This window comes from Peromyscus californicus, unplaced genomic scaffold (assembly GCF_007827085.1).
Source record: "Peromyscus californicus insignis strain IS unplaced genomic scaffold, ASM782708v3 Scaffold_24__1_contigs__length_46423439, whole genome shotgun sequence".
In the NCBI taxonomy this organism is placed as follows: domain Eukaryota; kingdom Metazoa; phylum Chordata; class Mammalia; order Rodentia; family Cricetidae; genus Peromyscus; species Peromyscus californicus.
The window spans coordinates 5,417,295-5,445,010 of NW_026294535.1; the positions used below are offsets into that span (position 1 = coordinate 5,417,295).

The window sequence follows — 27,716 nt, forward strand, 5'->3', positions numbered from 1 at the left end:
TGAGACAGACTAACAAATGGACAGAAACGAAGTATCTTCAAAACAGTTTCATTTCTCTGGCCAGGCGGTGGTGGTGCAGGCCTTTAATCCCAGCGCTCTGGAGGCAGAGGCAGGCAGATCTCTGAGTCTGAGGCTCGCATGGTCTACAGAGTGAGTTCCAGGTCAGCCAGGGCTATGCAGAGAAACTCTGTCTCGAAAAACCAAAAACCAAACAAAAACAAAAACAAAACGAAAAAGAGTTTCACTTCTCAGTCCTCATTAAGCCAGCTCCTGAGGCCACTCTACTGCCAAGGTTCTGGGGTGGCTTGTTGGTATGTAATATCATAGGCACAGTTTGCTTTCATACCAACCCCATCTGTGGATTTAAAGATGACTCTCATGTTATAATAGTTGGCATCTACCGAGTGTCTACTGCAGGCTAGGAGCTTTGCATGTATTTTCTCTAGCTCTCTCAATAAGCCCAGAAAGCTTTGCCTACCTGGCGGAGCTGGTCCTGGCTGGAGGTGATGAGCAGCTGGCTCCCCAGCCGGGTCCTCAGAATGGTACCGTTGACAAGGTCATCGTAAAAAGAGACGCTGACATTAGTGAGGTGGTGCTCGATGTCCCGCCCAGACAGGCTCTAGGGGAAAAAAGCAGATGAATAGTCTGAGCAACAGCTGGAAATAACAGGTTTTCCTTAGGCGTTTGGTTTGGGGTCCTTCCTAAGGGTCACATGTAACTGGCACATGCAAAGTCATCTTCAGTCTCTAAAGCTGGTTTCCCTGAGGGGTCCAGAGCACTTGGAGCGAGTACCAGGCAGGCAGAGGTGTGTGACTGGGTAGTGCCCGGGGCTCACAGCCTGCTGCTCAGCCTCTGTGGGGTGGGGGGTTGAACGAGTCCACTCCTCCTCTTTAGACCACATCATGAGGAAGGTTGGTGTGTGGACTCACTGCACCAGGGTCCCTGATTCTTCTCCCCCCGGGGATTCTTGCCTCTGGCCCCTTATTCCTTCCCTGACTTTGGGCTCGCCTTGTGACTAAACAGCAGGTTTGAACTCAGCACTGCTGCTCCGGGCCATGACTGGGTTCGTCTCTTTGGTCGTGAGAACCCTGCGGGGCAGAGTCATCAACAGGCCAGCCGGGACCGGAAGTGGCAGCTGCTCGTCATCGTCATCTGTGTGTGCTGAGGGGGAACAGTACCCCTCTGTATCTGGGGTAGGGACTGTTGTTTGTTTGCTCTGACAAGGTCCTGGACCTTTACTTCCCAAGTAAACGACAGGCATGCACTGTCACGTGGTGTGGAGTGTTGAGGTGGTGACAGATACACATTCTTGTCTAAAGGTGCAGGTACCAGGAACTCCACTCACCTTATTTCCCAGCAGCCTACTGTTCTGTGGCACGAACAGGGTACCACGGATGGACAGGTCAGTCAAGTGTTTCAGAAACGCCCGGCCTTGGGCTGAGCTTCTGGAATAAGCCAGCACCTCCTGGGGAGAAGAAGGAAGTGGTCAGATGGGCCACCATGGTGTGGGGGTTGGGCTGGCTGGAGGAGCTGGGGGGCGCAGAGTGTCTCTGAGAATACCCTCATGCTGGGCTACAGGCTGGCTTCCCTTGTGCTTCCTCTCACTGGCCTTTGGGGGAGTATGAGGATGACTTTTCCTTTTTCACTGTATCCTCCCAAGATGCCCTGTTCTGCCACAAGATAGCATCTTACAGAGCAGCAGCTGGGGTTGCATCTCATGGACGCACAAAGACACTGTGTCTGCCTAGCAGGAGCCACGGAGCATGGGCGGATAAACAATTATTCTAGGGCTGGAGAGATGGCTCAGTGGTTAAGAGCACTGGCCACTCTTCCAGAGGACCCAGGTTCAATTCCCAGTGCACATTAAATATAAATAAACCTTTAAAAATGTTTAAAAAAAAAACCAATTATTCTACATCCTAGACATATGAAGACGCAACCTTCTCACCCATAAAAGGTGGGACACCTAACACCGGTCCTCACTGATCTGTCTCCCAGCCATCTGATGCGGACATCTCATGATTGATGGGCAGAGAACATCAGCTCAGCATAGTCACTGCTGCTTGCCGAGGCCCATTCAGTTGCAGTTCAGCCAGATGTGCCCACCCCTGAGCCTCACCTGCCTTGAGCCCCCAGGCTATGCTCCAGCCTCTGTCACTGGGTTCTCTGAATATCGAACCACTTGGAGTGACTGGGCACTGAGTCAGTCCTCTGCCTTCCATGACGCCTCTTTAACCCTTCTGTAGCCCTTCTGTTACCTATGTAAGTGTGTATATTACTGTATGAAGTATAATGGGTGGTCCAAGAGTTAGTACTAGTAATCGATAGTGGAATAAAAGAACCCACGCTTGCCAGTGGCCATATTATCAAGGGCATAGAGGATTACATGGTAAATGACAACCAATGAAAGTACACAGCTTGTGAATTTACTGTTAATTAATGAATTTTAATGCTGTGGAAAGACAAAAATGTGTCTGCTTCTGATATAATGTGCCCATGATTTAAGAAATAGTCATGCTATTTTTTTGTTTGTTTGATCAGTTTCTTAAACTGTTTTAGATGCAAACACAGGCAATACCTGTGTAAGTTTCCATGTGCTTACAGTGTCAAAATATCAAGTCCTTTAAAGATCACAACCACCCCCGCGAGGCTGCGATGCTCACGGAGCCTCCTCTCATGAGGGTCTATGCTTTCAACCTCAGCTGTGAGCCTCTGGTTTCCTTCAAAACCTCACTTCTTCATTAGCTGCTTGCAGGCAAGCCTCCTGCTGGAGCAGAGCCAAACAGACAGGATACATACCGCCAGGAAGTTCCTGAGCGAGGATAAGGACATGAGGACTTGAAGCAGGTTCCCACTGCACAAGAAGCCATCTCCCACATAGCCTGCCTTGCAGGTGCAGTTCACATCTGGAAAGGAGAGGCACAGGGGCCACGCCCAGTGAGGTGAGGCCTGAGCCACCCTGCTCCCTCTTGGGGATTGGCTGGCCAGGCAGAGATGCTCAGGGCGGTCTGGCCTGGAGCCTGTAGTAGATGGGACAATGACCTTTCATCCGGTAACAGAAGACATCCCACATTTCACTCTTGTTGGGCCTGATTCCATAGTCCACTATCCCAACAACGTTTGAACCACACTTCCGAGAGGCATAGGTCGTGGGGTAGGCAACCCGGCCACCCTCCAGCCAGCCAGCTGAGCAGAGGTGATAGTTGGCCTGCAGAGACAGGGCAATGACTGGGTTAGTTATACTGTCTTGTTGGCTGTGGAATCATTTCGGTAATTCTGATCCCTACCCAGACTTCTAATCTAAGGAGCCTGTTGTACTCCCGTGTCTGGAATATAGTAGGTCACTAAACTTTGTCCATCAGGCCACTGGATGAATGACCATGATGCTCTTTCTTTCTCTAGGTGTCCAGGCCTTTCACGCTCACTTTTCTCTTGAGAAGGAATTCACCACCAGCCATTTACCCCAGGGCAAATTCTTCTGCTTACGAATGAACAAAACTCTAACCGATGACGGAATTCTAATTCTAATTCATCATTACCATCATCACCCTGTGTGGCTGTAATAAAATCCTTATCAGATGGTTATGATGCCTGAGGCACTGGGTGATGGTTTTTGCCCCAAGAACCGTAGATCACCTAACAAAACCCCCAATGCCAGGCATGGAGAAACCCTTCTCCAGCTGATGAGCAATGGAGTCCAGAAGACTTAGATATTCCCAAACAATATAGGCTTTTGCCATTGCTCTTGGTGGTCTCCCAGAACCTGCAGGTGAGACCCTACTGCTGAAGACACCATACACTTTGGACACAGGACTTGGAAGCACCAAGCTGGAACCTACAGTATCGGAAGGTGCTACGCCAGGTGCCAAGGGAGAGAAGCAATTAGTAGTCCTACCCAGCTATAAAGCTTTCAAACTGAAACAGCACGGCACAACACTCCCAAAGGAGCGATGAGGACACTTTCATCTTGGAGGTGACCAGCAGCTGTCCAGTTGGACTTAAGGCCTGCTTAGTAGGAGGGGATTCACTGACTGGTGCTGTAAACCTCGCCAGCTACCTGTGGCTGCTGACGGACGTCATGTATACTACTACAGCCCTTTTCTAAGCCAGTATAATTTCTAACTACATTCTAAATACTTATCGTTATACTCATAGATAAGTATAGCTCTCACTCCTCATTAAAGAAACTTCTTTTACAGCAGATGGGACCCGTACAGAGATCTACAATGGACGAAAATGCAGACAATACCAGCTAATATATCTACAACACAACTCCTATACCTCAGACTTAGGGAGGAGGGGGCAGAAAGACTGAAGAGCCAGAGGACCAGGACATCTGCTGAGAGATAGCTAAGTGTTCTGAGAGAGGAAGAATCAGTTTTCTCCAGGGATAAGATCGCTGATAAGTTTCCCAGTCCCGTGTGGTCAGCCCTAAACAAATACACATATGAGCAATACTCAATGGGCTCAGCAGGATGTGTGTGTGTGCATGTGTGTATTAAATTAAAGAGGAGTTCATAAATTTGAGGAGGGTGGGGACATGGAAGAGGTGGTGTCGTGGAGAAAGGGGTGGAAATGATGTAAACATGGTACTTATGTATGAAATTCTCAAAAAATTATTTTAAAAAAGATTGAGGCAAAACAAAATAAATTGCTCAAAGTCATACAGCCAGTACCTAGAAGATTCAGACATACTCAGTTTATCCCAAGTCTCTCAATAATCCAAGTTGAGTTCCTTCTGCACTCTACATGACCACAGTCCTGTACACACACATACTACCATAGTCCTGTACAGATACACACATTACCTTAGTCCTGTACAGATACATACTACCATAGTCCTGTATACACACATACTACCACAGTCCTGTACACACACATACTACCATAGTCCTGTACACACACATACTACCACAGTCCTGTACACACACATACTACCACAGTCCTGTACACACACATACTACCATAGTCCTGTATAGATACACACATTACCTTAGTCCTGTACAGATACATACTACCATAGTCCTATACAGATACACACACTATCATAGTCTTGTACAGACACACACTACTATAGTCCTGTACAGACATACACTACCATAGTCCTGTACACACACACACACATACACACACACACACACACACACACACACACACACACACACACACGCACTACCGTTACTCCTGTACAGACACACCAGGACTACAGGCTTCAGTGGTTTGGTCACAACAAAAAGATTCAGACCCGCCAGAAGTCCGATCCTGGCATCAAGGGCTTTGATCCTTGGGAAGGTCTGGACAAAGGTAGCATGCTCTGGTTGTGTTGGAGGTTGGAGGAAGTTCCTAAAATCAGATCCCTGGGCTCTTCCTCCCCCTGTTGCTTGTGAGAATCACCAGCAGGCAGCATCTTGGTGCTAGAGGCTGAGAGCAGCCTGACCAGAGAGCGCCATTCCTCCTTGCTGGGGTGGAGCCTACGGTTCCCACACTTCTTTTACCAGTTCCCTAGGACCCTGGCTGTTTCTGGGTTCAAGGAGACCCTGCCTAGGCTGTGGTTCCTAGCCTTACTGGCATCCAGCTGCGATGTTAGCACTTCCCTCTGCCTTCTGGATGTACCACCTCTGGGTGACATTGGATACTATAGTTAACCCTTCTGAGCCTGTTTCCCTACGTGTAACACGGAAGGACACCTACCTCCAGGGTCGTGGTCAGGATGCCAACACGACACCCTGCACAGCACTGGACACACGGTGGATGCCTGCCTTGGACATGCACCATTGCTGCAGGAGTCTCCTGCGCGGGCTTGAAGCCAGCCACCTGAGCTTTCTCCAGCTTCCCAGGAGGCTGCCTGCACACCCTCCCTCAGGCTCTGCCTAAAGTATCTGCTTAACTGGGAACCCACCTTCTGGGCGTAGGAGAGCTGCTTGTAGGTGGCCATGGATGCAGCCTCGTTGGCACAGGCCTCTTTGGCTTTGTCAAAGGTGAGTTTGTACTGGCCCAGGGGGGAGCGCAGATGGAAAACCCCAACAGTCGTGTCTAGAAGAGGACGGAAATTACGTGGTCAGCCCACTTGGGATTGAAGCGAAAGATTTAGAAGGACTTCAAGGTAGAGGCCCTCTGTAGCCCAGGATGCTCTGGGAAGCTGCTTCTCCCAACTGAAGCCCAGGGTACGCCGGGAGGCCACTCCCCTTCAAGTTATGTTGGAACATGTCAGTTGAAACATTTATCCTTTCTAATTATGTAAAGAGGGCTGGGGAGACGGCTTAGCAGTTGAGAGCACTGGCCACTCTTTCAGAGCAGTGCCCACACAACAGCTCACAACTGTTTGTGACTCCAGGCCCAGGGATCGAACGCCCTCTTCTGGCCTCTATAGGGACTGCACACACATGGACCAGTGGTGACTCCCTCAGCCATCTCCCTAACCTAGAATAATCCTTTCATTGTCCATTTTTTCTCTAAGCACACTGCCTCCCCCATGTTCTCTGGGTTTGACCAATGCAGGCATTTGTTGGGTTTCCACTGTAGGCCCAGGCCACTACTGGACATCCCTGGAAAATATCTCTCATCTCACCTAGATAGACTGCTCTATTGGAAAAAAAAAAAGTGTTTATTTTTGTTTTTGTTGTTGTTGCTTTTTGGTTTTTTTTGTTTGTTTGTTTGTTTTTTTGAGACAGAGTCTCATTATGTAGTCCTGCCTGGCCTGGAAGTTTCTACACAGAACTGGCTGACCTCGAACTCACAGAAATCTATCTACCTCTGCCTCCTGTGTGCTGGGATGAAAGGCGTGTATTATCGTACCCACTGCTCTGTTTTTAAAAGAAGATTCATTGTGATACAATTTTATAACATAAAATTGGCTGTTTTGATAATTTCTTACAACTTTTACATTTCCGTAATTCCAACCAGGTCTCTCCCACTCAACAGTCACTTCCCACTCCCCCTCCTGTCCTGTGGGAGTCCCTCTTCTGTTCTTTCTCCCCTTGAGTCTACCTGTTTTAGCTTTCTCAGATGGCTGACTCATAGAATGGCTGCCTTTTTGTGTCCAGCTTAGGTCATTAATGCCATATGCCAAGGCTAGACAGTCCACGCTGCAGCATCTATCGGGATTTCTGATGCTTTCCGGCTGAACGCTGCCCCGTTGCATGGGTGTGCTGCATTTCTTTATCTACCCACAGAAGCCCTTGCTGCTTCTGCCTTCGAGCTGTTCTGCGCACTGCTGCTGTGGATGTGGGCATGCAGACACCAGGACTTCTGAGCCCCTACTTTCAACTTTCCTCCCCAGTCTGGCTCTTTTATTGTAGCTGCAGGAACACAGGGCAGAGGTGTGTCTTCTGTTTTACTACGGTTCCCCTCACCCTCTTAAGTCCCCACTACACTGGCTCTCTTCCTGCAGCAATGTCTACATCTTCCATGTCACTGCATTTTCTCTGCTTACACTTCCTTCGTCTTGTTCTGGGAGGGATTTGAGGCATGCCCCAGGGTTTGGTGTAGGACAAGTAGTAAATCAATAGTTGCTATTGAGATATGAAAAAAAAACCATAACAACAAAAACTCTCTAAGTTGACCTTGCTGTAAATGAGAGCCAAACATGCAGGGATCTCCAGTCAATACCGAAGGACACAGTGCACAGTAACTTGGGTCACTTCTGAAATCACTGAAGTTCTTCTCTGCCTGGCTCTGAACTGGGCTCTTTGTGATTTTCCTGTAGGGTTTCAACATGCCCCACCCTCTGGGCCTCTGCACTGTGGCTTTTCTACTTTCTACTGCGGGTTTAATAACCTGTGTATTATACACCGTTCGGACCATCCTCAGACATGCATGCATGTGGTATACGCCAGCCACTGTGTGAGAAGCCAAGAGCTGTGAAGACATGGCTGCTCTCCTTTGTTACTGACCACTCTAAGCTGATCTTCCAGATTCGATTCCAGCCAATGGCTGTGAGGCGCTAAGCAACATGGGAAAGGAGGAAAACTCTGGGAAGGTCCTTTGAGCCCCTCCCAGGTCTAGCCTTCGAGGTCCATGGTGAGTTGACTCTCCTGCCTCAGTGGTTTGGGATAATGTATGGATTCTTTAGTTTCTGTTTTATTTTTCTTTTTTCCCCCTGCACACCCCCCTCACCCAAGCCTGAAGAGAAAGGTGCGCTGGGCCAGGGCCCCAGCCACACTGACCCTGGAAGTGAAGGTCCATACAGTTGGCATCTGGGTGGCACTGTCCATTGTCCTGTAAGCAGCGGTCCAGGGGTAGCTGTTTGGGCTCACAGTCCAGTCCGTCCCCCACATAGTGACTCTTACATTCACACTTGTGCTTGCCCTGAGGAGAGAGGGCGGAGAAAGGTGAAAAAGCCCCCAGGGTTCCACGTGCCAGAGGCACCCATCCAGCACAGAAGCAGTTCAGAAAGACCGATGTGCTGCCCTGCGCAAGTAGAATGACTGTTGTTTTGTTCCGTGCAGGCTCATGACCAAAGGCTGCCATCCTTCTCAGCATCATGCTGCTTTCTCAGAGAGCCCCTCCCTCCAAAGCACCGTGCGGGAAGCAGCTCTTGACCGCTCTTCCAGCACACGGGCCCCATCTCTGCCCGTGGCCTTTCCCACTCTGTGCCAGGGTTGTGACTGGTATTAAGTGCCACCCCTTTTCTCGACTTGTGCACACGCTCCTGGAATGCAGGGAGACAGTCTGTCTTTTCCCCCCATATCCCTGGCACCTGCCACAGTTCACTGTTGTTGCGTGTGGCCACTGGTCCAACCAGAGAGTGACCTCATCCAGTCTTACAAACCCTGCGATGTCTCTGTTATCAGGCCCACTCCCCGTGAGGAATCGGAGACACTGAGGGGCCACTCTCTAGCCACACAACGTAGATGCTCAGAGCTGAGTCTCAGAGGCGGCCTGACTCTGAATCTCTGTTTGTAACTGGTCATGGGCATCGGGTCCCACCAGCTGCTCTTCCCAACAGAGAAATGGGGCCCTGACTCAGTTCCTGAAAGACTCAAGCAAGTGTCACCTTTACGGCATTTCTTATCAGTTTTCTGTTTTAATGAACTTTAGATCTGGAGTCAGGGCAGACTTATGGGAAAGTTGCAGAGGCGGCATAGAAAGACCTCTATGGCAGCAGTTCTCAACCTTCCTAACGCTGAGACCCTTTGTTATAACAGAGTCCCTCATGTTGTGGTCACCCCAAATCATAAAATTATTTTGTTGCTACTTATAACTGTAATTTTGATGCTGTTATGAATTGTAAATATTTGATATGAAGGAGATCTGATATGTGACTCCCCAAAGGAATCATGATCCATAGGCTGAGAACCACCACTCTATAGCCTATCAGCTTCCCTTAATGTGAGCATCTCCTCTAGCTGTAGGGAGGCTACAGACTGACCCTGGTGTAGTCCTATTAACTGAACAACAGAACTTACGTGGATTTCACTGAATTCGACTCTAATGTCCTTTTCCGCTGAGGATACGAAATCGCATCAACACTGACTTTTACTAGAAGCAGATGAAGGTGGGAAGATAGTGTAGCAGAGGCCAGGGACGAGGACACCAGGCTGAACTGGGCCCAAAGAGCTGCAATCCCAAATGTCTCCGGGGAAGTGGGACTTACTGGGCCAGTCATCCTGCAGGTGGCATGCTCATGACACCCACCGTTGACACCATCCGCACAGGGGTCTATCTCTGTGCAGCTCTGGCCGTCCCCCTGGTAGCCCTTCTGGCAGCTGCAGGAGACTTGCGTGCCCTTCTGGGAGCACTTGGCGGCCTTTGCACAGCCCCCATTGTTCTGTTTGCAGAAATCCACAACTGCAGGAGAAAGAGTAGAGGGCTTCATGTACCACTGTCTGGGGTCAGTCAGCCTTGACCGTGAACGGCAAGGAGGTGAACAAGTCCTCATATGTCCATGTCTCTGGTCTCCCTGGTCTGTGAGCTCTCTGCTAGCTTGTATATGATTCATGTTCTTGTGACACCCTGACAGACTTGTCACACACTCACAGGACAGCTTTGAAAATAATTTTCAGAATAAATTGGGGGTTTTGATGTTAGTGTTCTCTCCCTCCCTCCCTCCCTCCCTCCCTCCCTCTCTCTCTCTCTCTCTCCCCCACCCTCGTGTGTGTGTTTCTGGTTAACTTGACACAGCCTAGACTCATGTGAGGGAGTCTCAGTTGAGTGATTGTTCAGATCCAGATCTGACTGACCCATGACCATGTCTGTGAGAGACTGTCTTGATTGCTGATGAATATAGTAGACCCACCCTAGCCCACTATGGGTGGCTCCATCCCTAGGTAGGTGGGTGGGTCTGGGCTGGATGAGAAAGCTGGTTGAGCAAAGCCAGTGAGTGAGATAACAAACACTCCTCCATGGTTCTGCTTCAGTGCCACTGGAGTTCCACTGCTAATTTCTGTTGTGGAATATTATTTTAGATGTGTTACATTTGTTCATGCTGTGGAACATTTGTTTTAATGATGCAAAGATGTGTTGCATTCTTTTATGTTGCATTTGTTTAACTCTGTGAAGCTGTGTTACTGTGCCTGTCTAAAATACCCGATGGTCTAATAAAGAGCTGAATGGTCAATAGTGAGGCAGGAGAAAGGATAGGTGGGGCTGGCAGGCAGAGAGGATAAATAGGAGAAGAAATCTGGGAAGAAAGTTCAAGGAGTGAGAAAATAAGGGGCAAGCCACACAGCCACACAGCCAGACAAGAAATAAGAAGGAAAGAAAAGATATACAGAAATAGAGAAAGGTAAAAGCCCAGAGGCAAAAGATAGACAGGATAATTTAAGAAAAGCTGGCAAGAAATAAGCCAAGCTAAGGCCAGGCATCATAGGAAAGAATAAGCCTCTATGTGATTTATTTGGGAGCTGGGTGGCAGGTCACCCAGAAGAACAAAGAGTAAGGAGTAAAAACGACCAACTACAGATTTCCTTCAGTGATAGATTGTGGCCTCAAAATGTAAGCCAAAGAATCTCTTTCCTACCTAAGGTGTCTTTGGTCAGAGTTTTATAGCAGCAATAGAAAGGCAAACTAGAACTGTGTGTGTGTGTGTGTGTGTGTGTGTGTGTGTGTGTGTGTGTGTGTGTGTGTGTGTGTAGGTACAAGGTTAGTACAGTAACGGACACCTTGTGAGACAGACTCTCCAACCCTTCAGAGAGCTTGCTTGCCTGACCAGGTAAAGCAGGTAGAGTGTGCAGAGCTGGGACCTGAACCTAGGTTGGTGTGGCCTTGCTGTGGATATCGCTCTGTATGCTGCGAATGTGTTGTTCTGATTGGTTAATAAATGAAGTGCTGATTGGCCCGTAGCCAGGCAGGAAGTATAGGTGGGACAAAGAGATTCTGGCAACAGGAAGGCTGAGTCAGGAGACGCTGCCAGCCGCTGCCAGGAGAAGCAAGATGTAAAGCCATGTGGCAAGGTATAGAGTTATAAAAATGGGTTAATTTAAGATGCAAGATCTAGCTAGTAAGAAGCCTGAGCCATTAGGCCATACAGTTTTAATTAATATAAGCCTCTGTGTGTTTACTTGGGGGACACTAGTGGGAGAGATTTGTCCCGACTGCCGGCAGGCCTGGACACAGGAAAACTTCAGCTGCATGGCCTCACTGTGTTGGGTTTGCTTTTAGGGCCTTTGTTTGCACAACTGCCAGATTTCAGCCCAGTATTCGTCTATCTGGAGCTGGGAGCTGGGAAGCTGTTGTATTTCTTTTGCTTGCACTTACGCTCAGAGTCACTGGAGTCACTTGAGACTCTGAGACATGAACCTGAGGTGCAAGAGCCTCCCCTCGGACCGCAGGGTAAAGTGAGGGAGCTGGGCCTTTGCTACCATTGTTGAGTGTGGACCCTTCTGGAATGCCTTGTAGGAGGCTACAAAAGGGCAGGCGTGGCAAGATCTGTTGTTTATGAAGCATATTTCTCTGTGGGAGTCTTTACTCATAGAAAACTTCAGAAAAGACAAGTGCCTGAGACTGCTCACCACCCCCCTTCTTTCTCCTGTGGTAAACAGAGTTGTGGGTGGAGTGTGTTATGGCTTGTCTAACAAGATGGTGGCACTTCCCAGCTCTCCTGCAGCTAGGTATGACAGATGATGAGCACCAGCCAACTGGATGGGAGAAGAACTGATTTTTAGCAGCTTTTGGGATGGAGCTCTGCCTCCTCCTTCTCCCTTCTCCACCTACAGTCTAGTGTGCTAGCTCTGACGCTCCCTCCGAACTGTCAGACAAGACAGAATGAACATTTGCTTACTTCACCTGAGACTCTGTGTGCCAAGCACACATCTAAGCCCCTGTGGACTGGCCGTGTGGATGCTGGGTGGGACTCAGTGGCAGAGTGCGTGCCTTGCATTTGAAAGGCTCTGGGTTCATGCTCACTGCTGGGGCAGGGGGTGCCAGAGGATATGTGATGTCTTTAGTCTTAACTTTTTCATCTTAATGCTTCGGAATTTTTGAAGCAAGACTGACTACTTGTTGAATTAGAAAAACACTATAAAAAACAGGACACCTTGCTTTGCAAAGCAATTTAAAAATTTAAAACCATGGCTTGGGAGGCTTGGGTAGGCAGGGCAACTGTGAGCAAACTACTGATGAGACTGAGTCCTAAAGAGGACAGGCACTGTTGCGGAGGCACAAGCAGAAAGCAGAAGAGTGGAGCCCAGCCAGTGACCCCACCCTGCCCCCTCCGGTGCCCACCCCGCCCCCCTCCGGTGCCCACCGCCGCCCCCCTCCAGTGCCCGCCGCTGCTCCCCGAGGATGCGAAGAGGACTCACCACTGCACTTGATCCCATCACCCTCGTAATTCAAGTTACACACACACGTGTTGTTCTCTGTACACGTGGCATGCACAGAACAAGGAGGGATGCACACCGGAAACACAACTGCAGAGAGAGAGAGGCGGCCCTTCACCCTGTGCCCCCTGCTGCAGTCAGCCTCACCCACGCAGTTTCCCACGACTCTTCAGATGTCATAAATGGCAGGGAGAGGGGGGTGATTAGTGGAAGACCCTCCCACCTTGGAGATTCTGAGATACATCTGCTAAGCAGTTCAGATTATAATGCAGAGGTTGCCTCCAAATGTGCAAGCAGGGAGGAACCTGGCCAACAGACTCTTCTGCCCTAAGAACATGGGCTACCAGGTGGAGGTGGGTAAATTGGAAGAGAAATTTCACTGTCTTCCAGGGGCACTGCTGAGCTGGGGAGAAGTCTGGAACGTTGGTGATTGGATGGGACTGTGGTGTGCACGGCAGCCTGAAGCTGAGGGGGGTTTAGGTGGGTAGGCAGGGATGGAAGCAAGGTCAGCCATTCTGTTGGAACCCATGTAAGAGTCTAGTGATGCCCTTCTAACTCTGGGGACGAGGAAATGTCATTAATTTAGGCAGAACAATTTGGCCTTCACATCTTAGGCCTTTTAGACCATAGAGACTTGGGTTTCTGAAAACAAAAAGCATGGATCAAGATTATGATGGTGATGGTAACCACAATAATAATGGAAGTGACAGCGTTTGATATGGCAGATAAACACCAGGAACGTAAGAGTAACCCCAGCAACCCGTCCCCTGCACAGTGTGCAGTACGTATGAGCAAGGTGAGGGTGGGCTGGCCAAGGCCATTCACGCAGGAAGTAGTGGACCAGGGACCATGTCCTGCTCTCAGGACTCCAAAGACCAAGCTGTCCTGACACCACTTGATTTCTGGCACCACGCATCTGGGCCTGAGTGCCACCATAGCGAGGCATTCTCACTGTATGGCTTTTAGGTTTGAGTAAAATCCTTTCACCAGGTTTTCTTCTGACCCACCAACCTCCCGAGGTCCAGGCCACAGTACAAACCACTGCTTACAGGTGAAGTGGGAACACCCACGCTGGCACTTTCTCAGCTACCACTCAGATTCCAACCTCACTTGCACTCCCTCACTAGGGTCCCCTGCAGCCAAGGACGGCCAGTGGCTGGCCACTCCCCCAACAGACCTGTGAGAGTGTCGCAGAAGCGGCCTGTCCACCCTGCTTCACAGAAGCACTGCCCAGAGCCTGTGATTCCCTCGTCACACCGTCCATGCTCTGAGCAGCCACAGGCTGGAAGAGAAATCAGAGTGCCCAGTGGTTAGTGACCCGTAGCTGATGTCTGGTCAGCCTCTCTTACTGGCCGCCTGCTACTGGGCATAGTCAGGGTGAGTCTTCTACCGTAGTCACTATTGGCCCCCCAAATTCCAAAAAGAACTTATCCACAGGCCAGACTCTACTACACAATGGGAGTATAGGAAAATCACGATAAGGCCCCTCCCTGTTTTTGTAGGCCCAAATAGCTTCTGAATGTGTGACAATAAATGTCACAAACGCTGTGGTCACACAAGTAGCGTGCCATGGGGCACGTCACAGAACAAATGGGAGTGACAACTTCATTGGTGGCTTCTTTCTTGAGAAATCTATTTAAAAAGAAAATTGAAAACCACGCACCAATTCTGCTTACCACTTCAGTATGGCCCACGTCAAACACCATCAGTCCCAGCCTCCAAGGCTGCTGCAGCCTCCCCGGAGGGTGGCCTGTCTCAGCACTTGCCCCCTACAGTGTGTGCTCCACAGGGCAGTGACAGCAGTCCTTTCAATCTGTTCACAACAGTTCTACCGCCGGCCGCCTTGCCCGGCACACTTAGAATAGATGCTGAGTCATTTTCTCTGGTCCAGAATTTCCAGAGAAATTCTGTGTGCTCTGGCTCCTGGTGACCTGCAGGCTTCATGGCCTTCTGTCCTTCCCCTGCCTCACCTACTCCTGCTCTTCCTTGCAGGTCAGGCCCACTTGACCTCTGCATTTGCTTTCCTCCAGGAAAGTCACTGATTTGTGTGAGTACAGTGGCCCCTGGTGACACAGGCCACTTAAATGTTAACGAACTAGAGTGAAAACTTCAGTTCCTCCTCACAGATTCTGAGTGCTCAGTGGCCCTGTGCCTAAGTGAAGACACAGCATCTCCGGCAGATCTGTCTGCCAGCAGTCCTAGGAGCTCCGGTTCTCTGTGTGAGAGTCCTTTTGTTCAGGTCTGTTACCTGCTTAGACACCTACACAGCTTTTATGACTCTTTTTGTTTCTCTGCACACCCCTCGAACCTCTGTTCCCCTGAATCTTAGGACGATTCCAAGTGCATCGCTCATCTCTTCCCACCTTAGTTTCTTCATCAACATCAGTTCCCACCTCAAAGGTTGTGCTAAGGATTAAATGCAGAACTGTACATGCATGCTGCATGATAGGCACGTGAGAAACGCCTGTAGTCGCCATGTGTGTAGAATGACTCAGTGAGTGGGGGAGGCTCAGCCATAAGTTCTTTAGGGACTGGTGGCTTTAGGGACTGCCAGTTTCGATTGCAGACGCGAGGCTCTTTCAAGGGATGGATACTAGGACTACGTACAAGGAGGGAAAGCATACAAGCAGGTAGATGAGAGAAATGGAGAGCGACTCCTCCCGGGTCAAGTGGGTGGCGTGGATGAGGACAGGGAGCATAAGCTACAAACAGGCTAACACAAGCAAGCAGCCACATACGCTGACAGTCAGGCCCAAATCTCCCTGGCCAGCACAGCTCGCAGGCGGTCCCATTGAATCCGGTGTTGCATTGGCACTGTCCTGTGGTCGAGTACATATCACGGCAGACACCCCGGTTATTACATGGCGTATCTGGTCCTCCAGGGCAGGCTGGAAGAAAATGAAACAGCAGTGACCACACAGACTCCCAGACCAGGGCAGGGCAGCACGGCTGTAAACACCGTCAGTTCTGGCATCTTCTCACGGCCCTGGGTGTCAGGGCACCTACCCGGCCAGCCACCGGCGCCTGGGACTGAGTCTCACGTGTCTGATCTGATGCTGCCTTGGCAGGGCCATGGGCTGGAATGCACGCTGTAGTGCTGGTCAGGAGACCTGGCTTTGAGTAGGCCTGGGCCAAGTCATGAACCTGCTCTGAGCCATTTGTAGCGCCCAATGGTGGTGACGGCGATGACAGTGACATCTTGCCAGCCTGACCTGTACCACATTATTACTGAGAGGATCGGATGGCATAATCTGAGAATACTGGTTTTTATTTGTTTGGCAAAGTCTTATGCATCCCAAGCTGGCCTTGAACCTGAACTTTTGTTCCCCTGCCTCCACCTCCTGAGTGCTGGGGTGATGCGTGTGCCCCCACACCTCCAATGCTGCGCTGGGAATCAAACCCAGGGCCTTGTACACTCCAGGTAAGAGTTCTACCCACTGAGCCGCAGCTCTGACCTCTGCGAGTGTCTTACAAATCCGCAAAGATAAACAAATCTAACCGTTTCTAATGGTCTTTTAGTAGTGGTGCTCCATGTTTCAGTGACGGAGGCTGGGAGCTGGTGACTGGACTCAGGCCAGCATGTGCCCATAGAGTTTGTAGGGTGGCCTACCGTACAGACCATGAGTGGGCTACACGCGGCAGGAAGAACATCATGGCGGCTGGAGTCTGGGACCTTGGGCTTACTTCTTCCTTTTCCCAAGTGTCTATTTCCCAGCTATTACAGGGGCTGGCGGCGGGGTTGTTATGTGGTTCTTGTGAGCCTTCAACAGTGTGCCTACCTAGAGCAAAGTCCAGCCGATGGGACGTGCCTTGTAGGCCTTTGTTAAGCATCGCTGCTGAAGTCACTAGAAGTTATATCAAGGTTTCCAAATTGAGATCAAACTCCCTTTGACAAAGAGACACCCTGTAACTGCAGACTTGGCCCACAAAACCCTATCAGTCATCACTGTTCAAGAATCATGTCCAAGTATTTATACGGACATACTTCCCAACATTATGGACATTGCATAGAAATCAGCAATAAATAATACGGCATGCATTTTAAATCACCAGGGAAAATGTCCTATTCTAATTTTATTACTATTACTATTATTTATTATTATTTCTGCAGTCCTGGAAATGAAGTCTTATACATGCTGGCCATGTGCTCTACTAAGGAACGGTTTCCCAAGCCTTCTTTTTATTTTGAGACAGGGTGTAAGTTGCCCAGGCTGTCCTTGCACGTACTTACTTTGTAAGTCAGCCCGGCCCTGGACTTGTGGTCACCCTGCTTCAGCCTCCTAACTAGCTGGGATTACAGGCCTGTGCCCTCAGGCCCAGCTATAGTCTGGTTTTAAACATGAAGGCAGATGCACAGTAGGATCTCAGTAAAACTAACTCTGAAGACAGTACGAGGGACGGACACACAGCTGTTCAGAGAGCTGGGTTGGGGCATGGGGATCACGAGGGTGGCGTTTCCCCACCTCATTAGAACTTGGGTACTTTTAAAAGCACAGCCTGCCCGTACCCCTTTAGAACGGCAAGGAGAAGGGGTGCCCTCACCCTGACAGTGTGGCAGGAAGTAACCTTTGCAGCACCTGGGGAGCGGGATCACCAGGGAGCACAGCTGCTGGCAGCCTTCCAGGCTCCTCCTGAACGGCAGTGGGTTGTAGAGACAGCTCTGCGTCACACCCTAGAGGGAGAGAGGAGCTGTGCAGTTGGTCTTTGGTCGCTGCCACCTTCCTCGCTGGGCTGGGCTGCTGGGGCTCCAGCGCACCCCACCCCCGCCCCCAGTGGAGGGTCTTGGCACTACCAAGGTTGAAGATTTTCAGGGCAGGCGAGAGTGAAGGGGGAGGGGCAGAACTGGGGCCCTGAACAGAATTTCTCACCCTGGGAGCTGTTTACAAATGAAATGATTGCTTGGAGATGGTGTGGAGAGAGGCAGATTGCTATCATATATATCCTCAGCAAGGAAGGGGTGAGATTCACTTTGTGTGTGAGGGACGTGTGTGTGTGTGTGTGTGTGTGTGTGTGTGTGTGTATTTGTGTGTGTGTGACGTGTGTGTGTGTGTGTGTGTGTGTGTGTGTGTGTGTGAGGGATGTGTGTATGTGTGTGTATGTGAGGGATGTGTGTGTATGTGTGTCTATGTGTCTGTGAGGGTGTGTGTGTATATGAGTATGTGTATGTATGTGGTGTATGTGTGTGTATATGTGTGTGTGTACCTGTGTGTATGTGAGGGACATGTGTGTGTATATGTGTGTGTGTGTGTGTGTGTGTGTGTGTGTGTGTGTGTGTGAGGGGTGTGTGTATATGAGTGTGTCTGTGTATGTGTGTGTATGTGTGTGTGTAGTATGTGTATATGTGTGTGTGTGTTTGTGGAGTGTGTGTATGTGTGTGTGTGAGGGACACGTGTGTATGTGTATGTATGTGGTGTGTGTGTGTGAGTGAGGGACACGTGTGTATGTGTATGTATGTGGTGTATGTGTGTGTGCATGTAGGGAAGAGGTTGATGTGGGTTTCCTCCTTATTGCTCTCCATCTTATGTTTTGAGACTGGGTCTCTCACTGAATCTAGAAATCAGTAAATCTCACTGATTTACTGGCTGTACAGTTAGTCCTAGGGATCCTCCTGCCTCCATTTCCCAGTGTTGGGATTACAGGTACCAGCTTACACTTCTGACATTTTACGTGAGTGCTGGGGACTGAACTCAGGTCCTCAGCTTCTTAAGCAAGCCCTGACTGGCTGAGCCTTTCCACGACCATGGGGGTTTGTCTTTGTAGACGCTTTACAAGTAGAAAGGCCTTGACTATTGTGTGTGCTTCTGAGGACTAAGCTCACGCTTTACCACCGAGCCCAGCCCCAGCTCTTGACTCTAGATAAGGAATACAAACAGTACTTCATGAGCACCTACTCTGTGCCAACCACTTAGATGGCCCTCCACTTGAAAGTGGTGTTTTCCTAGTGACCACACAGAGAGTTGTGAGTTCACTTGTTCTAGAGAGACAACACTGGCAGGTCATGTAACTTGGCAAAGACTACTGGAGTCTGTCCCCGTACCCACGGACTTCAAGACTTAGCTGTTTCCCCACATGGCTTTCTGATATTTAGTTACAGCTTTGCTTCATACCAGCTGTGTGGCCTCGGTCTGATTGCCCTCTTTCTCTGAAACTCATTTTCTTATCATATATACATCTCCCAGCACACAACAGCCAACAATATCCACTATTTTTCATTACTATAATAATTTTCTACTCTTCTAGGTATTTGTAATTCCATAAATTTTCAAGATAGTTCCTAAAAGATGGGTAGTAAACTGACAGGCTGCCCGGGTTGAGAACATGCATATGAACACATATGAAGCACACTGACGGACCCCTACACAGGTACCCCTCCCCCACCGGAAGACTGAGGTCTGCACATCCCACACACAGTCTATGGCCATACCACCCCAGTGAGTGAGTCTGTCCCTGTATGAAATGAAACCTCCAGATGTCAGGATTCATCATCACCTTTGGTTTGCTCCACGGCGGGCATCCGGGCGTAGTGACACAGCTCCCGCAGTCCCCCTAGTGTGGAAGACGAGAGACTTCAGTATCAAGAACACGGGCAACCATGAGGAGGTGCCCCTGGCTCATGTCGGGACGAGCTAATTAAGAACTTCACCTGGGGCTGGGGAGATGGTTCAGTGGGTAAAGCGCTTGCCGCACAAGCGTGAGGAGCTGAGTTCAATTCCCAGAAATGACATAAAAAGCCAGGCATGGGGGTGCATGCTTGTCGACCCGGCACTGGGGAGGTGGGGGCTTGATGGCTGCTTGGCCAGCTTAGCTCAATCAGTGAAGCCTAGTTTCCAGGGAGAGACCTTGTCTCCAAAAACAAGGTGGACAGCTTCTGAGGAATGGTACCTAAGGCTGACCTCTGGTTTTTACAGGCAACTGCACACACACACACACACACACACACACACACACACACACACACACACCCCTTCATCTTGATTAAGATATGGCTATGATCAGGATTATACAGACACACACACACTTCACTTTGTCCTGGAGAATTCTGAAGGTCTTGGATGCCCATTTGGAAGAAGTCCCTGATGTACAGAGCTGGGCCCAGGCAGTGTGACATGGGCAGACTGTATCAGCGGGGAGTTCGGGGCAGGTGACCTTTGACTGATCACTGACACATTTTGAACTTTACTCTTTATAAGGTATAGCTCAGGAACAATACTTGCTGCCATTTGACCTCTGGGGACTTGGCAAAAGTGTGTTTGATTAGCGGGAAGACAACAGTACACAGATACACTTTGGAAGATAAGGCTACACCCGCTAAAACAGAAAAGAGTCTTCCTTCACCTTCATTTAGGCTGGAGCCCTAAAACTGTGGGGTACTTATTAAATTGTTCAAGAGATGCCAGACACTGACACTGAGCAGTGACGAGCGCTGCTATGGTGCCACTTCACCCCAGTTTCCAAGTCCGTGTACCGGGAGCTGGTGGGGACGCCTCTCATGATTGGGTTGCTGTGGGGTCAGATGGGCACTGAGCAGAGCAGCTCAAAGCCGCCATTCATCCGGTGGCAGTGGCTGGGTGAGAGAAGCCAGTCATATCTTGTGTGGTGGCGGGCCCAGGACACAGGTTCATTCAGTGTTGCAGACCGAGTGAGTGGGAAAATGAATGGAGGGGTACAGGGCACATGTTATACATTACGCTGAACCGTTTTTGTTCATTGCCAAGTATGTCAGTTCTAGATGATGTAATCTGGCAGGAATTCAAAGAGATGTTTGCTGAATGAGTAAGTGGATGGGTGGGTCTGAAAATGAATGGCACAGTAGAAGGGCTAACATTTGGTACCCGCACTGTTTCCTTGGTGATGAAGGAATAACGGGAGGATGGTGAGAAGCAAACCAAGGATTTCTAGGCCTGCAAGTGTCTAAGCAGGTGCTTGCTGATTCTGGGTTTGAAGAATGTCATCCATTGGCCCTCAGGTGTCTTGGGACCTGGTCTCATCATGGCCCTTCCTTGGAGCCCATGCTGGACCACCAGGGCTGGTCTCTGGCCATTTTGGTAATTGTAGAACTGACCGTGACATTGAAGGCAGTGAAGGTGTCACATCGGCCACCCAGGGTGGGATCCGTTAGCAGGCAGTCGATGCCGTAGGCCACGCCCAGGTCAAACAGGAGCTCCCGCTGTATGATCCTGCACATTTGTCCATTTAGAAAGAGCTCGCCCTGGAAGACAGAGAAAGAGAGATCAACAATCCCTTCAAACATTTCTTCTTCCCACAGGATATAATGTGGCCAGCTCCTATACGGCTCAGAAAGAAGTAAAATAAATAAACACGTAGGGGGTTTCCTGCACCTGTCACGAGGGCCTGGAGTGCCAGGGTGTATCAGATATTTTATAGCCACCCTTAAAGGCAGTGAGGGAAAAAGAACTTGCGATAATGGAAAACAGAAACCCAGCCCCCCTAAACACACCCCAAGACACCCCAATGCCTCTCAAAATGGGAATGGTTGGAGAAGTGCTCTCACGTCATCTGGTCACCCCCAGGACACTCACGATGTCACTGCCAGTCCCACACTTCACACTCAGCTCTGAACCTTGCAGTGTCTTCCAGGAATCAGACCTGGGCAGGTCTGAAGCCAGAGCCTGAGGGAGAGGAACCATGTTAGTACCTGCCCTGGGGCTTAAGGGCCAGAGGAGTTTGCCAGCAAACCAAGTTCAGGTGGAAGATTTCCTATTACAATAACTCTGCTAAAGCAACCAGGGACTGGAATCAAAGGTTAGGGTGACGGGGACTTTCTAGGGGCTGGGAGTTCCTCCGCTAGGCATGGTCTGTGCCTGATGGGCATCTGTGCTTGGGCATCCTGGAAGAGGCTGTCTAGGTTTATGAAGCCAAAGAAAGGATGAGTGGGGTTAACCAGGAAATGGTCCAGGGCAGCTTTATGTCCTGAAATGCACTCCTTTAAAAGTCACAGGAGCTAGCCATTTTGGCACACACCTTTAATATCAACACTCAGGAGGCAGAGACAGCAGATCTCTGAGTTCAAGGCCAGCCTAGTCTTGTCTACTTAGTGAGTTCCAGGCTAGCCAGGACTACATAGTGAAACCCTGTTTCAAGAAAATAAAAAAATATCAAAATGATAGAAAATCTTGACCCCAAGGACCTTAGAATGTGATCTTATTTGGAAGTAAGGTCTTTGCAAATACAGTTAATAGTTAGGCAAGATAAACTAACCCTGGAGTAGGGTGGGCTCTTCATACAATATAAACGATGTCCTTGTTGGAAGAGGAGAATACCACAGAGGGACACCGAGACACAGGGAAAGAATGACTGTGGGAAGATGGAGGCAAACTGCATGGATGCATGTGCCTGCAAGCCAAGGAATGCCAGAGAGTGCCAGAAACCACCAGGTGCCCTGGGAGACTCAGGGGACAGCCTTTCCTTCAGAACCCCTGGAAGAAATGACCTCGCCATACTGATGGCAGTGGTCTAGCCTCTACTGCTGGGAGGGAATGAGTTTCTGCAGCTCCAAAGCACCTAGCCTGTGGCAATCTGTTATGCAGGCCCAGGAAGTCACGTGGACACTGAGTGTCCTTTGGTCAGAGTACGGGCATCTTGGAGTGGATGGCTTCATCTCGGAGTCACAAGAGTGCTCCCTGAGGACTCAGAGTGACTGGCTTCATGTCTCCACATGATCTGGCTTCATGTCCCTACATGATCAGGACAGTTGGCTAGTTCACAGGGCTGACAGCTGATTGCGTTAAGATGCATTAAGTCATTTGTGTCGGGATGTCAGAATCAGGAGCGGTAGAGGACACCTGGAAAAGCTCGAGGGGACCTCTGTCAGCTGCCATTCTGCCGTATGAAACAGGAAGGTAAAAAGGCAGCACACAGTTCACAGGGCAGAGGGGCTGAAGCTTCCCCGCCCCCCAGGGAGGTGTGGGGACACATAGTGAACTGTGGGTCATGGGGCCTCAGGGATAGACAGCATCTTTCTCTGGGACACTGGATAAACTACCCTGGAGTCTCGGATCACGTGGAACTTCAGATACTCCTTCAGCTTGTCCTTGTTGTCTTCATTGAACAGGAAGTCCTGTTGCTCCTGGGGTATGGCTTGGAGGGCTTTGTCCGTGGGCCAGAAGAGAGTGACTGGGGTGTGGATGGGGTCAGTGATGACACTCAGCAAGCCCGAGTCCTGAAACAGAGGTGCTGTCATCCTTACTGCGCACGCGCGCACTGTGTGGTGAGGCCCCTCCTTGCGGGCAGAGGGCCTCCCTGAGCCAGTATCTCCAGGACCTGAACTGTGGCTTGTCAGAATTTCCGAAGGTCCCAGAGTGACACAGCCAGAAGCCAGAGCACTGTGCCCCAACCATTCTGAACCCCATTTCCTTAAAATGCAACCCAGAGACTCAGACTCTAGGCTCTTGTTAGTAGGAGAGTAAACCAATGAGTATCTTACTTTTGATACTACTTCTGTCCAAATACTTTAACTTCTCAAGACTAGTTTTTATTTTTTCTCACATTTCATTAAGAAAAACTTAGAAAATATTGAGACATATATGTTTGCTTATAAAGTTTTGAGATAAAATGTACCCTAAAGAAATGTCAAGATGAATAGGAGAAATGATTCTGAGAGCCTTATGTGGTATGGGAACATCCCATATATTAATTTCCCCTGTGAAGTCGGCTTTATGACCTTCATCAAGCCCTTGACAGGCTTGTTAGTTTGCTCTAAAACTGTCCAACCAGACCCTGATGAATAGGTACATGTTGACTACAGAGGTTTGAGGACAGCTAGGTGGACAAGGTTTACTCAGTTGTAACATCCTTGGATAGTCTCATTTAAAAAATATTTATTGGTCAGTGTGGGGTGCCTCTCTCAGATATAAACACAAGCAAACCTAACAAAGCAGAGTTCAGGATGGGCTGTTCCTCAGTTCTCTTTCCCCTTAGTGTTTTACCTGTATTAACTTGCTGAATCTGGTATATCCTTGGTTCATTGCCACTGTAGTAAGATTCTGCTGCAAAGATAAGAAAGGGCATAAAACCTTTCATCTTGCAAGTGTGTCCAACCATTTGACATTGCTATCTACAAAGTCCATACTTGAGAACGGTGCAGGGAAAGCTGGACACTACATCTTCTATGACTAGAAGATGGCACCTTCCTGAGGTGACTACTCTTACTCAAGAGACAGAGATACAAAACCAAATCTAATATCATAAGTAAGTTTGTTATTTTGTGTTGGGCCACATTTATGGCTACCCTGGGACACATCTGTAGGTTGAACATGCCCACTTTAGACAGTTTACCAAGCACTTTAACAACCCAACTGCATTCAACAGCAGTAACACAGCAGGGGCTGGGCTATCCATTGGCTCATTAGCAACCATAGCAGCTTTCTTTTGACCATGTTTTTCCACATTGCAGAGGCTGGAAAGCTGGACACAACATTTTCCAGACTCCCTTGCAGCTAGAAGCCCACAGGCAATGCAGGGTCAACCAAACCCAAGGACTGTGGAGATCTGTTGGTGGAAAGGAACAATATGAGGTACAGCTAGCAGGATGCTAGGCCACCTGGAGCACAGTGATGTGGGTGTGAGTAGTTCGGTCTCTAATCCCCTGGGAGGAGAGGTTGGAGAGGTGGAATTTGAATAGCTGTAACAGTCAGAATGGCTCTAGGGTAAAGTTAGAGGTCCTTTGTTTCCACCTGTGTATCACTGAATTAGACTATGGCCTCCAAAAGATTTTTCATATACATGATATCTTAAGAAACTCCTTTTTAGAAGTGAGGTTTAATGGATTCTGCCACCTGCAATGAAGGAGAGCGGCCAATACATTACATTAAAACAAAGTGAACTGGGCCTGGTGGTTGAGGCCTGTAATATTAGCTACTTGGGAGGCTGAGGCAGGAGAATGAAAAGTTAAAGCCTATCTGGGCTGCAGAGTGAGTTTAAGAACAGCCTAAGCAAATTAATGAGACCTTGTTTCAAAATAGAAAATAGAAAATGAAATGTCAAAACATAGAAAATGAAAAAAGGTTGATTTTGTACTTCAGGAAGAAGGTATTCACCTACCATGTACAAGGCACAGGTTCAATCCTCAATATCAAAAAACCAAGAAAGAAATAAGAGAATAAATGAATAAATAGTTAAAATTTTTTCTATCCATTAAGAAGAAGTTTAATTCCAGGTTTAGCTTTAGGGGTATCTAATTATCCACCTTCCCTTCCTGCTTTCCCTCTCACCCTTCCCCTTCCTTCTCCAAATCTATATAAGATAACTCTCCCTTGCGGACACTAAAGAAAAACATAAAATCAATTATTTTTAAAAATTTTGTTAGGAGATACGTTTTACTATATTGGTAAGGCTGGCATGAAACTCCTGAGCTCAAATGATCTTCCTACTTGAAGCTGCCGAGGAGCTGGGACTGTGGCACACACCACTGCCCCCCAGCATTAAAATCCACGGACTGACTCGAACAACCTTTGTTTGAGGCGACAGCATGACAGTGCAGCTGAGCTGACAGACAGACATCACGTGCTGGGGGTGACAGTGGGGTACCTACCAGAACCTTGCCTGAAGCATCTTTGGGGGTGACAAGCAAGTGCTGGGGAGACAGCCATTTGTCGATGATGTGGATGACTCCATTGGTGCTGATGATGTCACCAGCCAGGACCTTTGCCTTATTGTTTATATACACGGTATCCTGAAGACAAAGGAAAACCGTGAGAGGCATGAGCACAGAGAAACCACTCAGAATCCTTTCCCACAGGATGGATGCTTCTCTGATGTGCTCATCATCAGGGGCAGAGCCTGAAGGTCCATGTGACTTAAGTACATTGTTTATTATGGTCCTAGAAGGAAAATGGAGATGAGAATACAGTTTTCACCTCTGAGGTTAACAGCAAATAATGTATGATCAGCCAACCTGGCTGGTTGCTTATTTCAACAAAATTCTGAAAGCTCACGGAATAAACAGCTCACAGCTGGTTTCTCATCAACGTGTCCTTGACATCACCCATCCTCCACTCCATCTGCGCTATCTGGAGCTGTCTTGCCTCTGAGTCTGAATTCCAATTCAACTGTTTTTTGCTATGGGACTTTGAACAAGCTCCTCTTTGAGCTCAGCATCTGTATTTGGAAATTGAGGACAATGATGGTATTCCCATCATGGGGCTACAGGACAGACTGGATCAGTGCATGTGAAGTCCTTTGCACAGCCCTACAGTAGAAATCACTCAGTGGTTAGCTGTTATCGCTGAGGCTGTCACTCAGGAGGGGAAGTCAGACGTGGAGGGTGAGGACAGCACCTTTCCCAAGTGGCTGCTCTTACCTGAGAGACAGAGATGGAGATCGGCTCGCCCTGGAGGGTCACAGCATTTGTGGTCACTTTGAGGTTCTCCAGCAGCAGCTGTTGGCAGGCGACCATGTGGTACCGAAGAACCTGGGACATGAGGCCCTGCTGGTCCCAGTCTTTGATCTGGAAAAGAAGCCAGGGAGGTAGGCCAGAGGGAGGAGCCTGTTGCTAGAACCTTTCTGTCTCCTCGTTCCTACACTCTGAGGAGCTAGTGTCTGCTCAGGCAAGGGGGTGAGGATCGTAGGTGGAAGGGGTCTCGAGGGGGCTCTGGGCCAGCCTGTCCCAGCACTGCTTGAAGGACGCCAGCGTCCTACAATGTCCTACAGAAAAGGACTTTGCTGGGAGATATGCTAGGAGAGACCATAGGAGGGCCTTCCTAGAGAGGAGGCAGGATAAAGTCTTCCGGATTGGAGGCTGTGGTACATTTCTATTTGGATTCAAAATACAAAGACTACAATTATGAAGTCACTGTAATAAAAAGCTCAGAAAACTCCAGGCAGTGGTGGTACATGCCTAGAGGCAGGTGGACTGAGGCCAGCCTGGTCTACAGAGCAAGTCCCAGGACAGTTGGGGCTACACAGAGAAGCCCTGTCTCCAACAATAACAACAACAATCCCATAAAAATTTTTCTCCCTCCTTTGAGGCTTTAAGTTAAAATAACCAAAGGTTAAATGATATTAAACATTATTCTTGTGCCTTTGCTTTGCTGGTATCTAAAATATATGTATATAGAGAGGGGCAGTGTGTGCAGTGGCTGAGAACAAATCCTTCCTCAACCACCTTCCTGCATGGGACCTCAGCAAAGTTACTTCCCTCAGTGTTCTCCACTATAAAATGGGGATGACGTTTAGCTACAGGCCTGATATGAGTATAAACGGAATACATGTCGGCCACGCCCCATTCTGATTGTGGCTGTCTATGGAGATGGAATACATGTTATCCAGGCCCCGTTCTGAGTGTGGCTGTCTATGGAGATGGAATACATGTTGGCCAGGCCCCGTTCTGAGTGTGGCTGTCTATGGAGATGTTAGTTGTTAGTAGTATTTATAGGAGATCTCATATGGGGCACAGGGAATGACAGAGCCGTGAAAGCTCCGGTCTGGTCATTCCTGCAAGTCAAGAACTATTTCAATCCCTTTAACTGTGAATCTTCTCTGCCCATCCATTTTTTTTTTTTTTTTTTTTGGTCTCTAGAGAGTTTGGATTCCTTGATCACTTGAGCCTTCTCCAATTTCCTACTCTGTCTAGAAAGCCTCTGGCCAGTGGTGCCCCAAACCCAAAGGCCTGTCAGGGATCTTCACCCAGACAGGCAGCCCTTCTGCTGCCGGTCAGCTCTACCTGAGACTCAATGCCCTGTTCACAACATCACCACGGTGGGCTGCAGGCCACGCCTTTCCCCGAGCCCTTCCACAGGGCCAGCCTGGTGCTCACCCTGGGCTCCTGACTGAAGGAAGCAGAAGACGGCACAAACACGGTGAAGGGACCGGGTCCAGCCAGCTCTTGGACAGCATGCTCCTGCAGGAAGGCAGGCGGGGCCACAGGTCATTCTTTCAGAGACAAGCTTAGCGGCTTCCTCTCTCACAGACACAGGGTGAGGCTCAAAGATAGGCCAGAGT

At 49.1% G+C, this 27,716-nt stretch overlaps 1 protein-coding gene across 1 annotated transcript in view; it reads right to left on the reverse strand.

Annotated features, from left to right (window-relative positions):
• Positions 1-27,716, reverse strand: part of Stab2 (stabilin 2) — a 177,669-nt gene that overhangs the window by 12,306 nt on the left and 137,647 nt on the right. The window contains exons 47-65 of the mRNA XM_052753018.1: positions 27,532-27,615; positions 26,077-26,223; positions 25,309-25,449; positions 23,705-23,764; positions 22,762-22,938; positions 21,299-21,388; positions 20,821-20,967; positions 19,248-19,304; positions 17,301-17,430; positions 15,497-15,646; positions 13,936-14,040; positions 12,741-12,848; positions 9,596-9,789; positions 8,166-8,307; positions 5,900-6,033; positions 3,043-3,208; positions 2,800-2,906; positions 1,346-1,465; positions 479-619 (exon numbers count right to left, since the gene is read on the reverse strand). Of these exons, the coding sequence (XP_052608978.1) occupies positions 479-619; positions 1,346-1,465; positions 2,800-2,906; positions 3,043-3,208; positions 5,900-6,033; positions 8,166-8,307; positions 9,596-9,789; positions 12,741-12,848; positions 13,936-14,040; positions 15,497-15,646; positions 17,301-17,430; positions 19,248-19,304; positions 20,821-20,967; positions 21,299-21,388; positions 22,762-22,938; positions 23,705-23,764; positions 25,309-25,449; positions 26,077-26,223; positions 27,532-27,615 (2,400 nt within the window). The remainder of the gene's footprint in view (positions 1-478; positions 620-1,345; positions 1,466-2,799; positions 2,907-3,042; positions 3,209-5,899; positions 6,034-8,165; positions 8,308-9,595; positions 9,790-12,740; positions 12,849-13,935; positions 14,041-15,496; positions 15,647-17,300; positions 17,431-19,247; positions 19,305-20,820; positions 20,968-21,298; positions 21,389-22,761; positions 22,939-23,704; positions 23,765-25,308; positions 25,450-26,076; positions 26,224-27,531; positions 27,616-27,716) is intronic.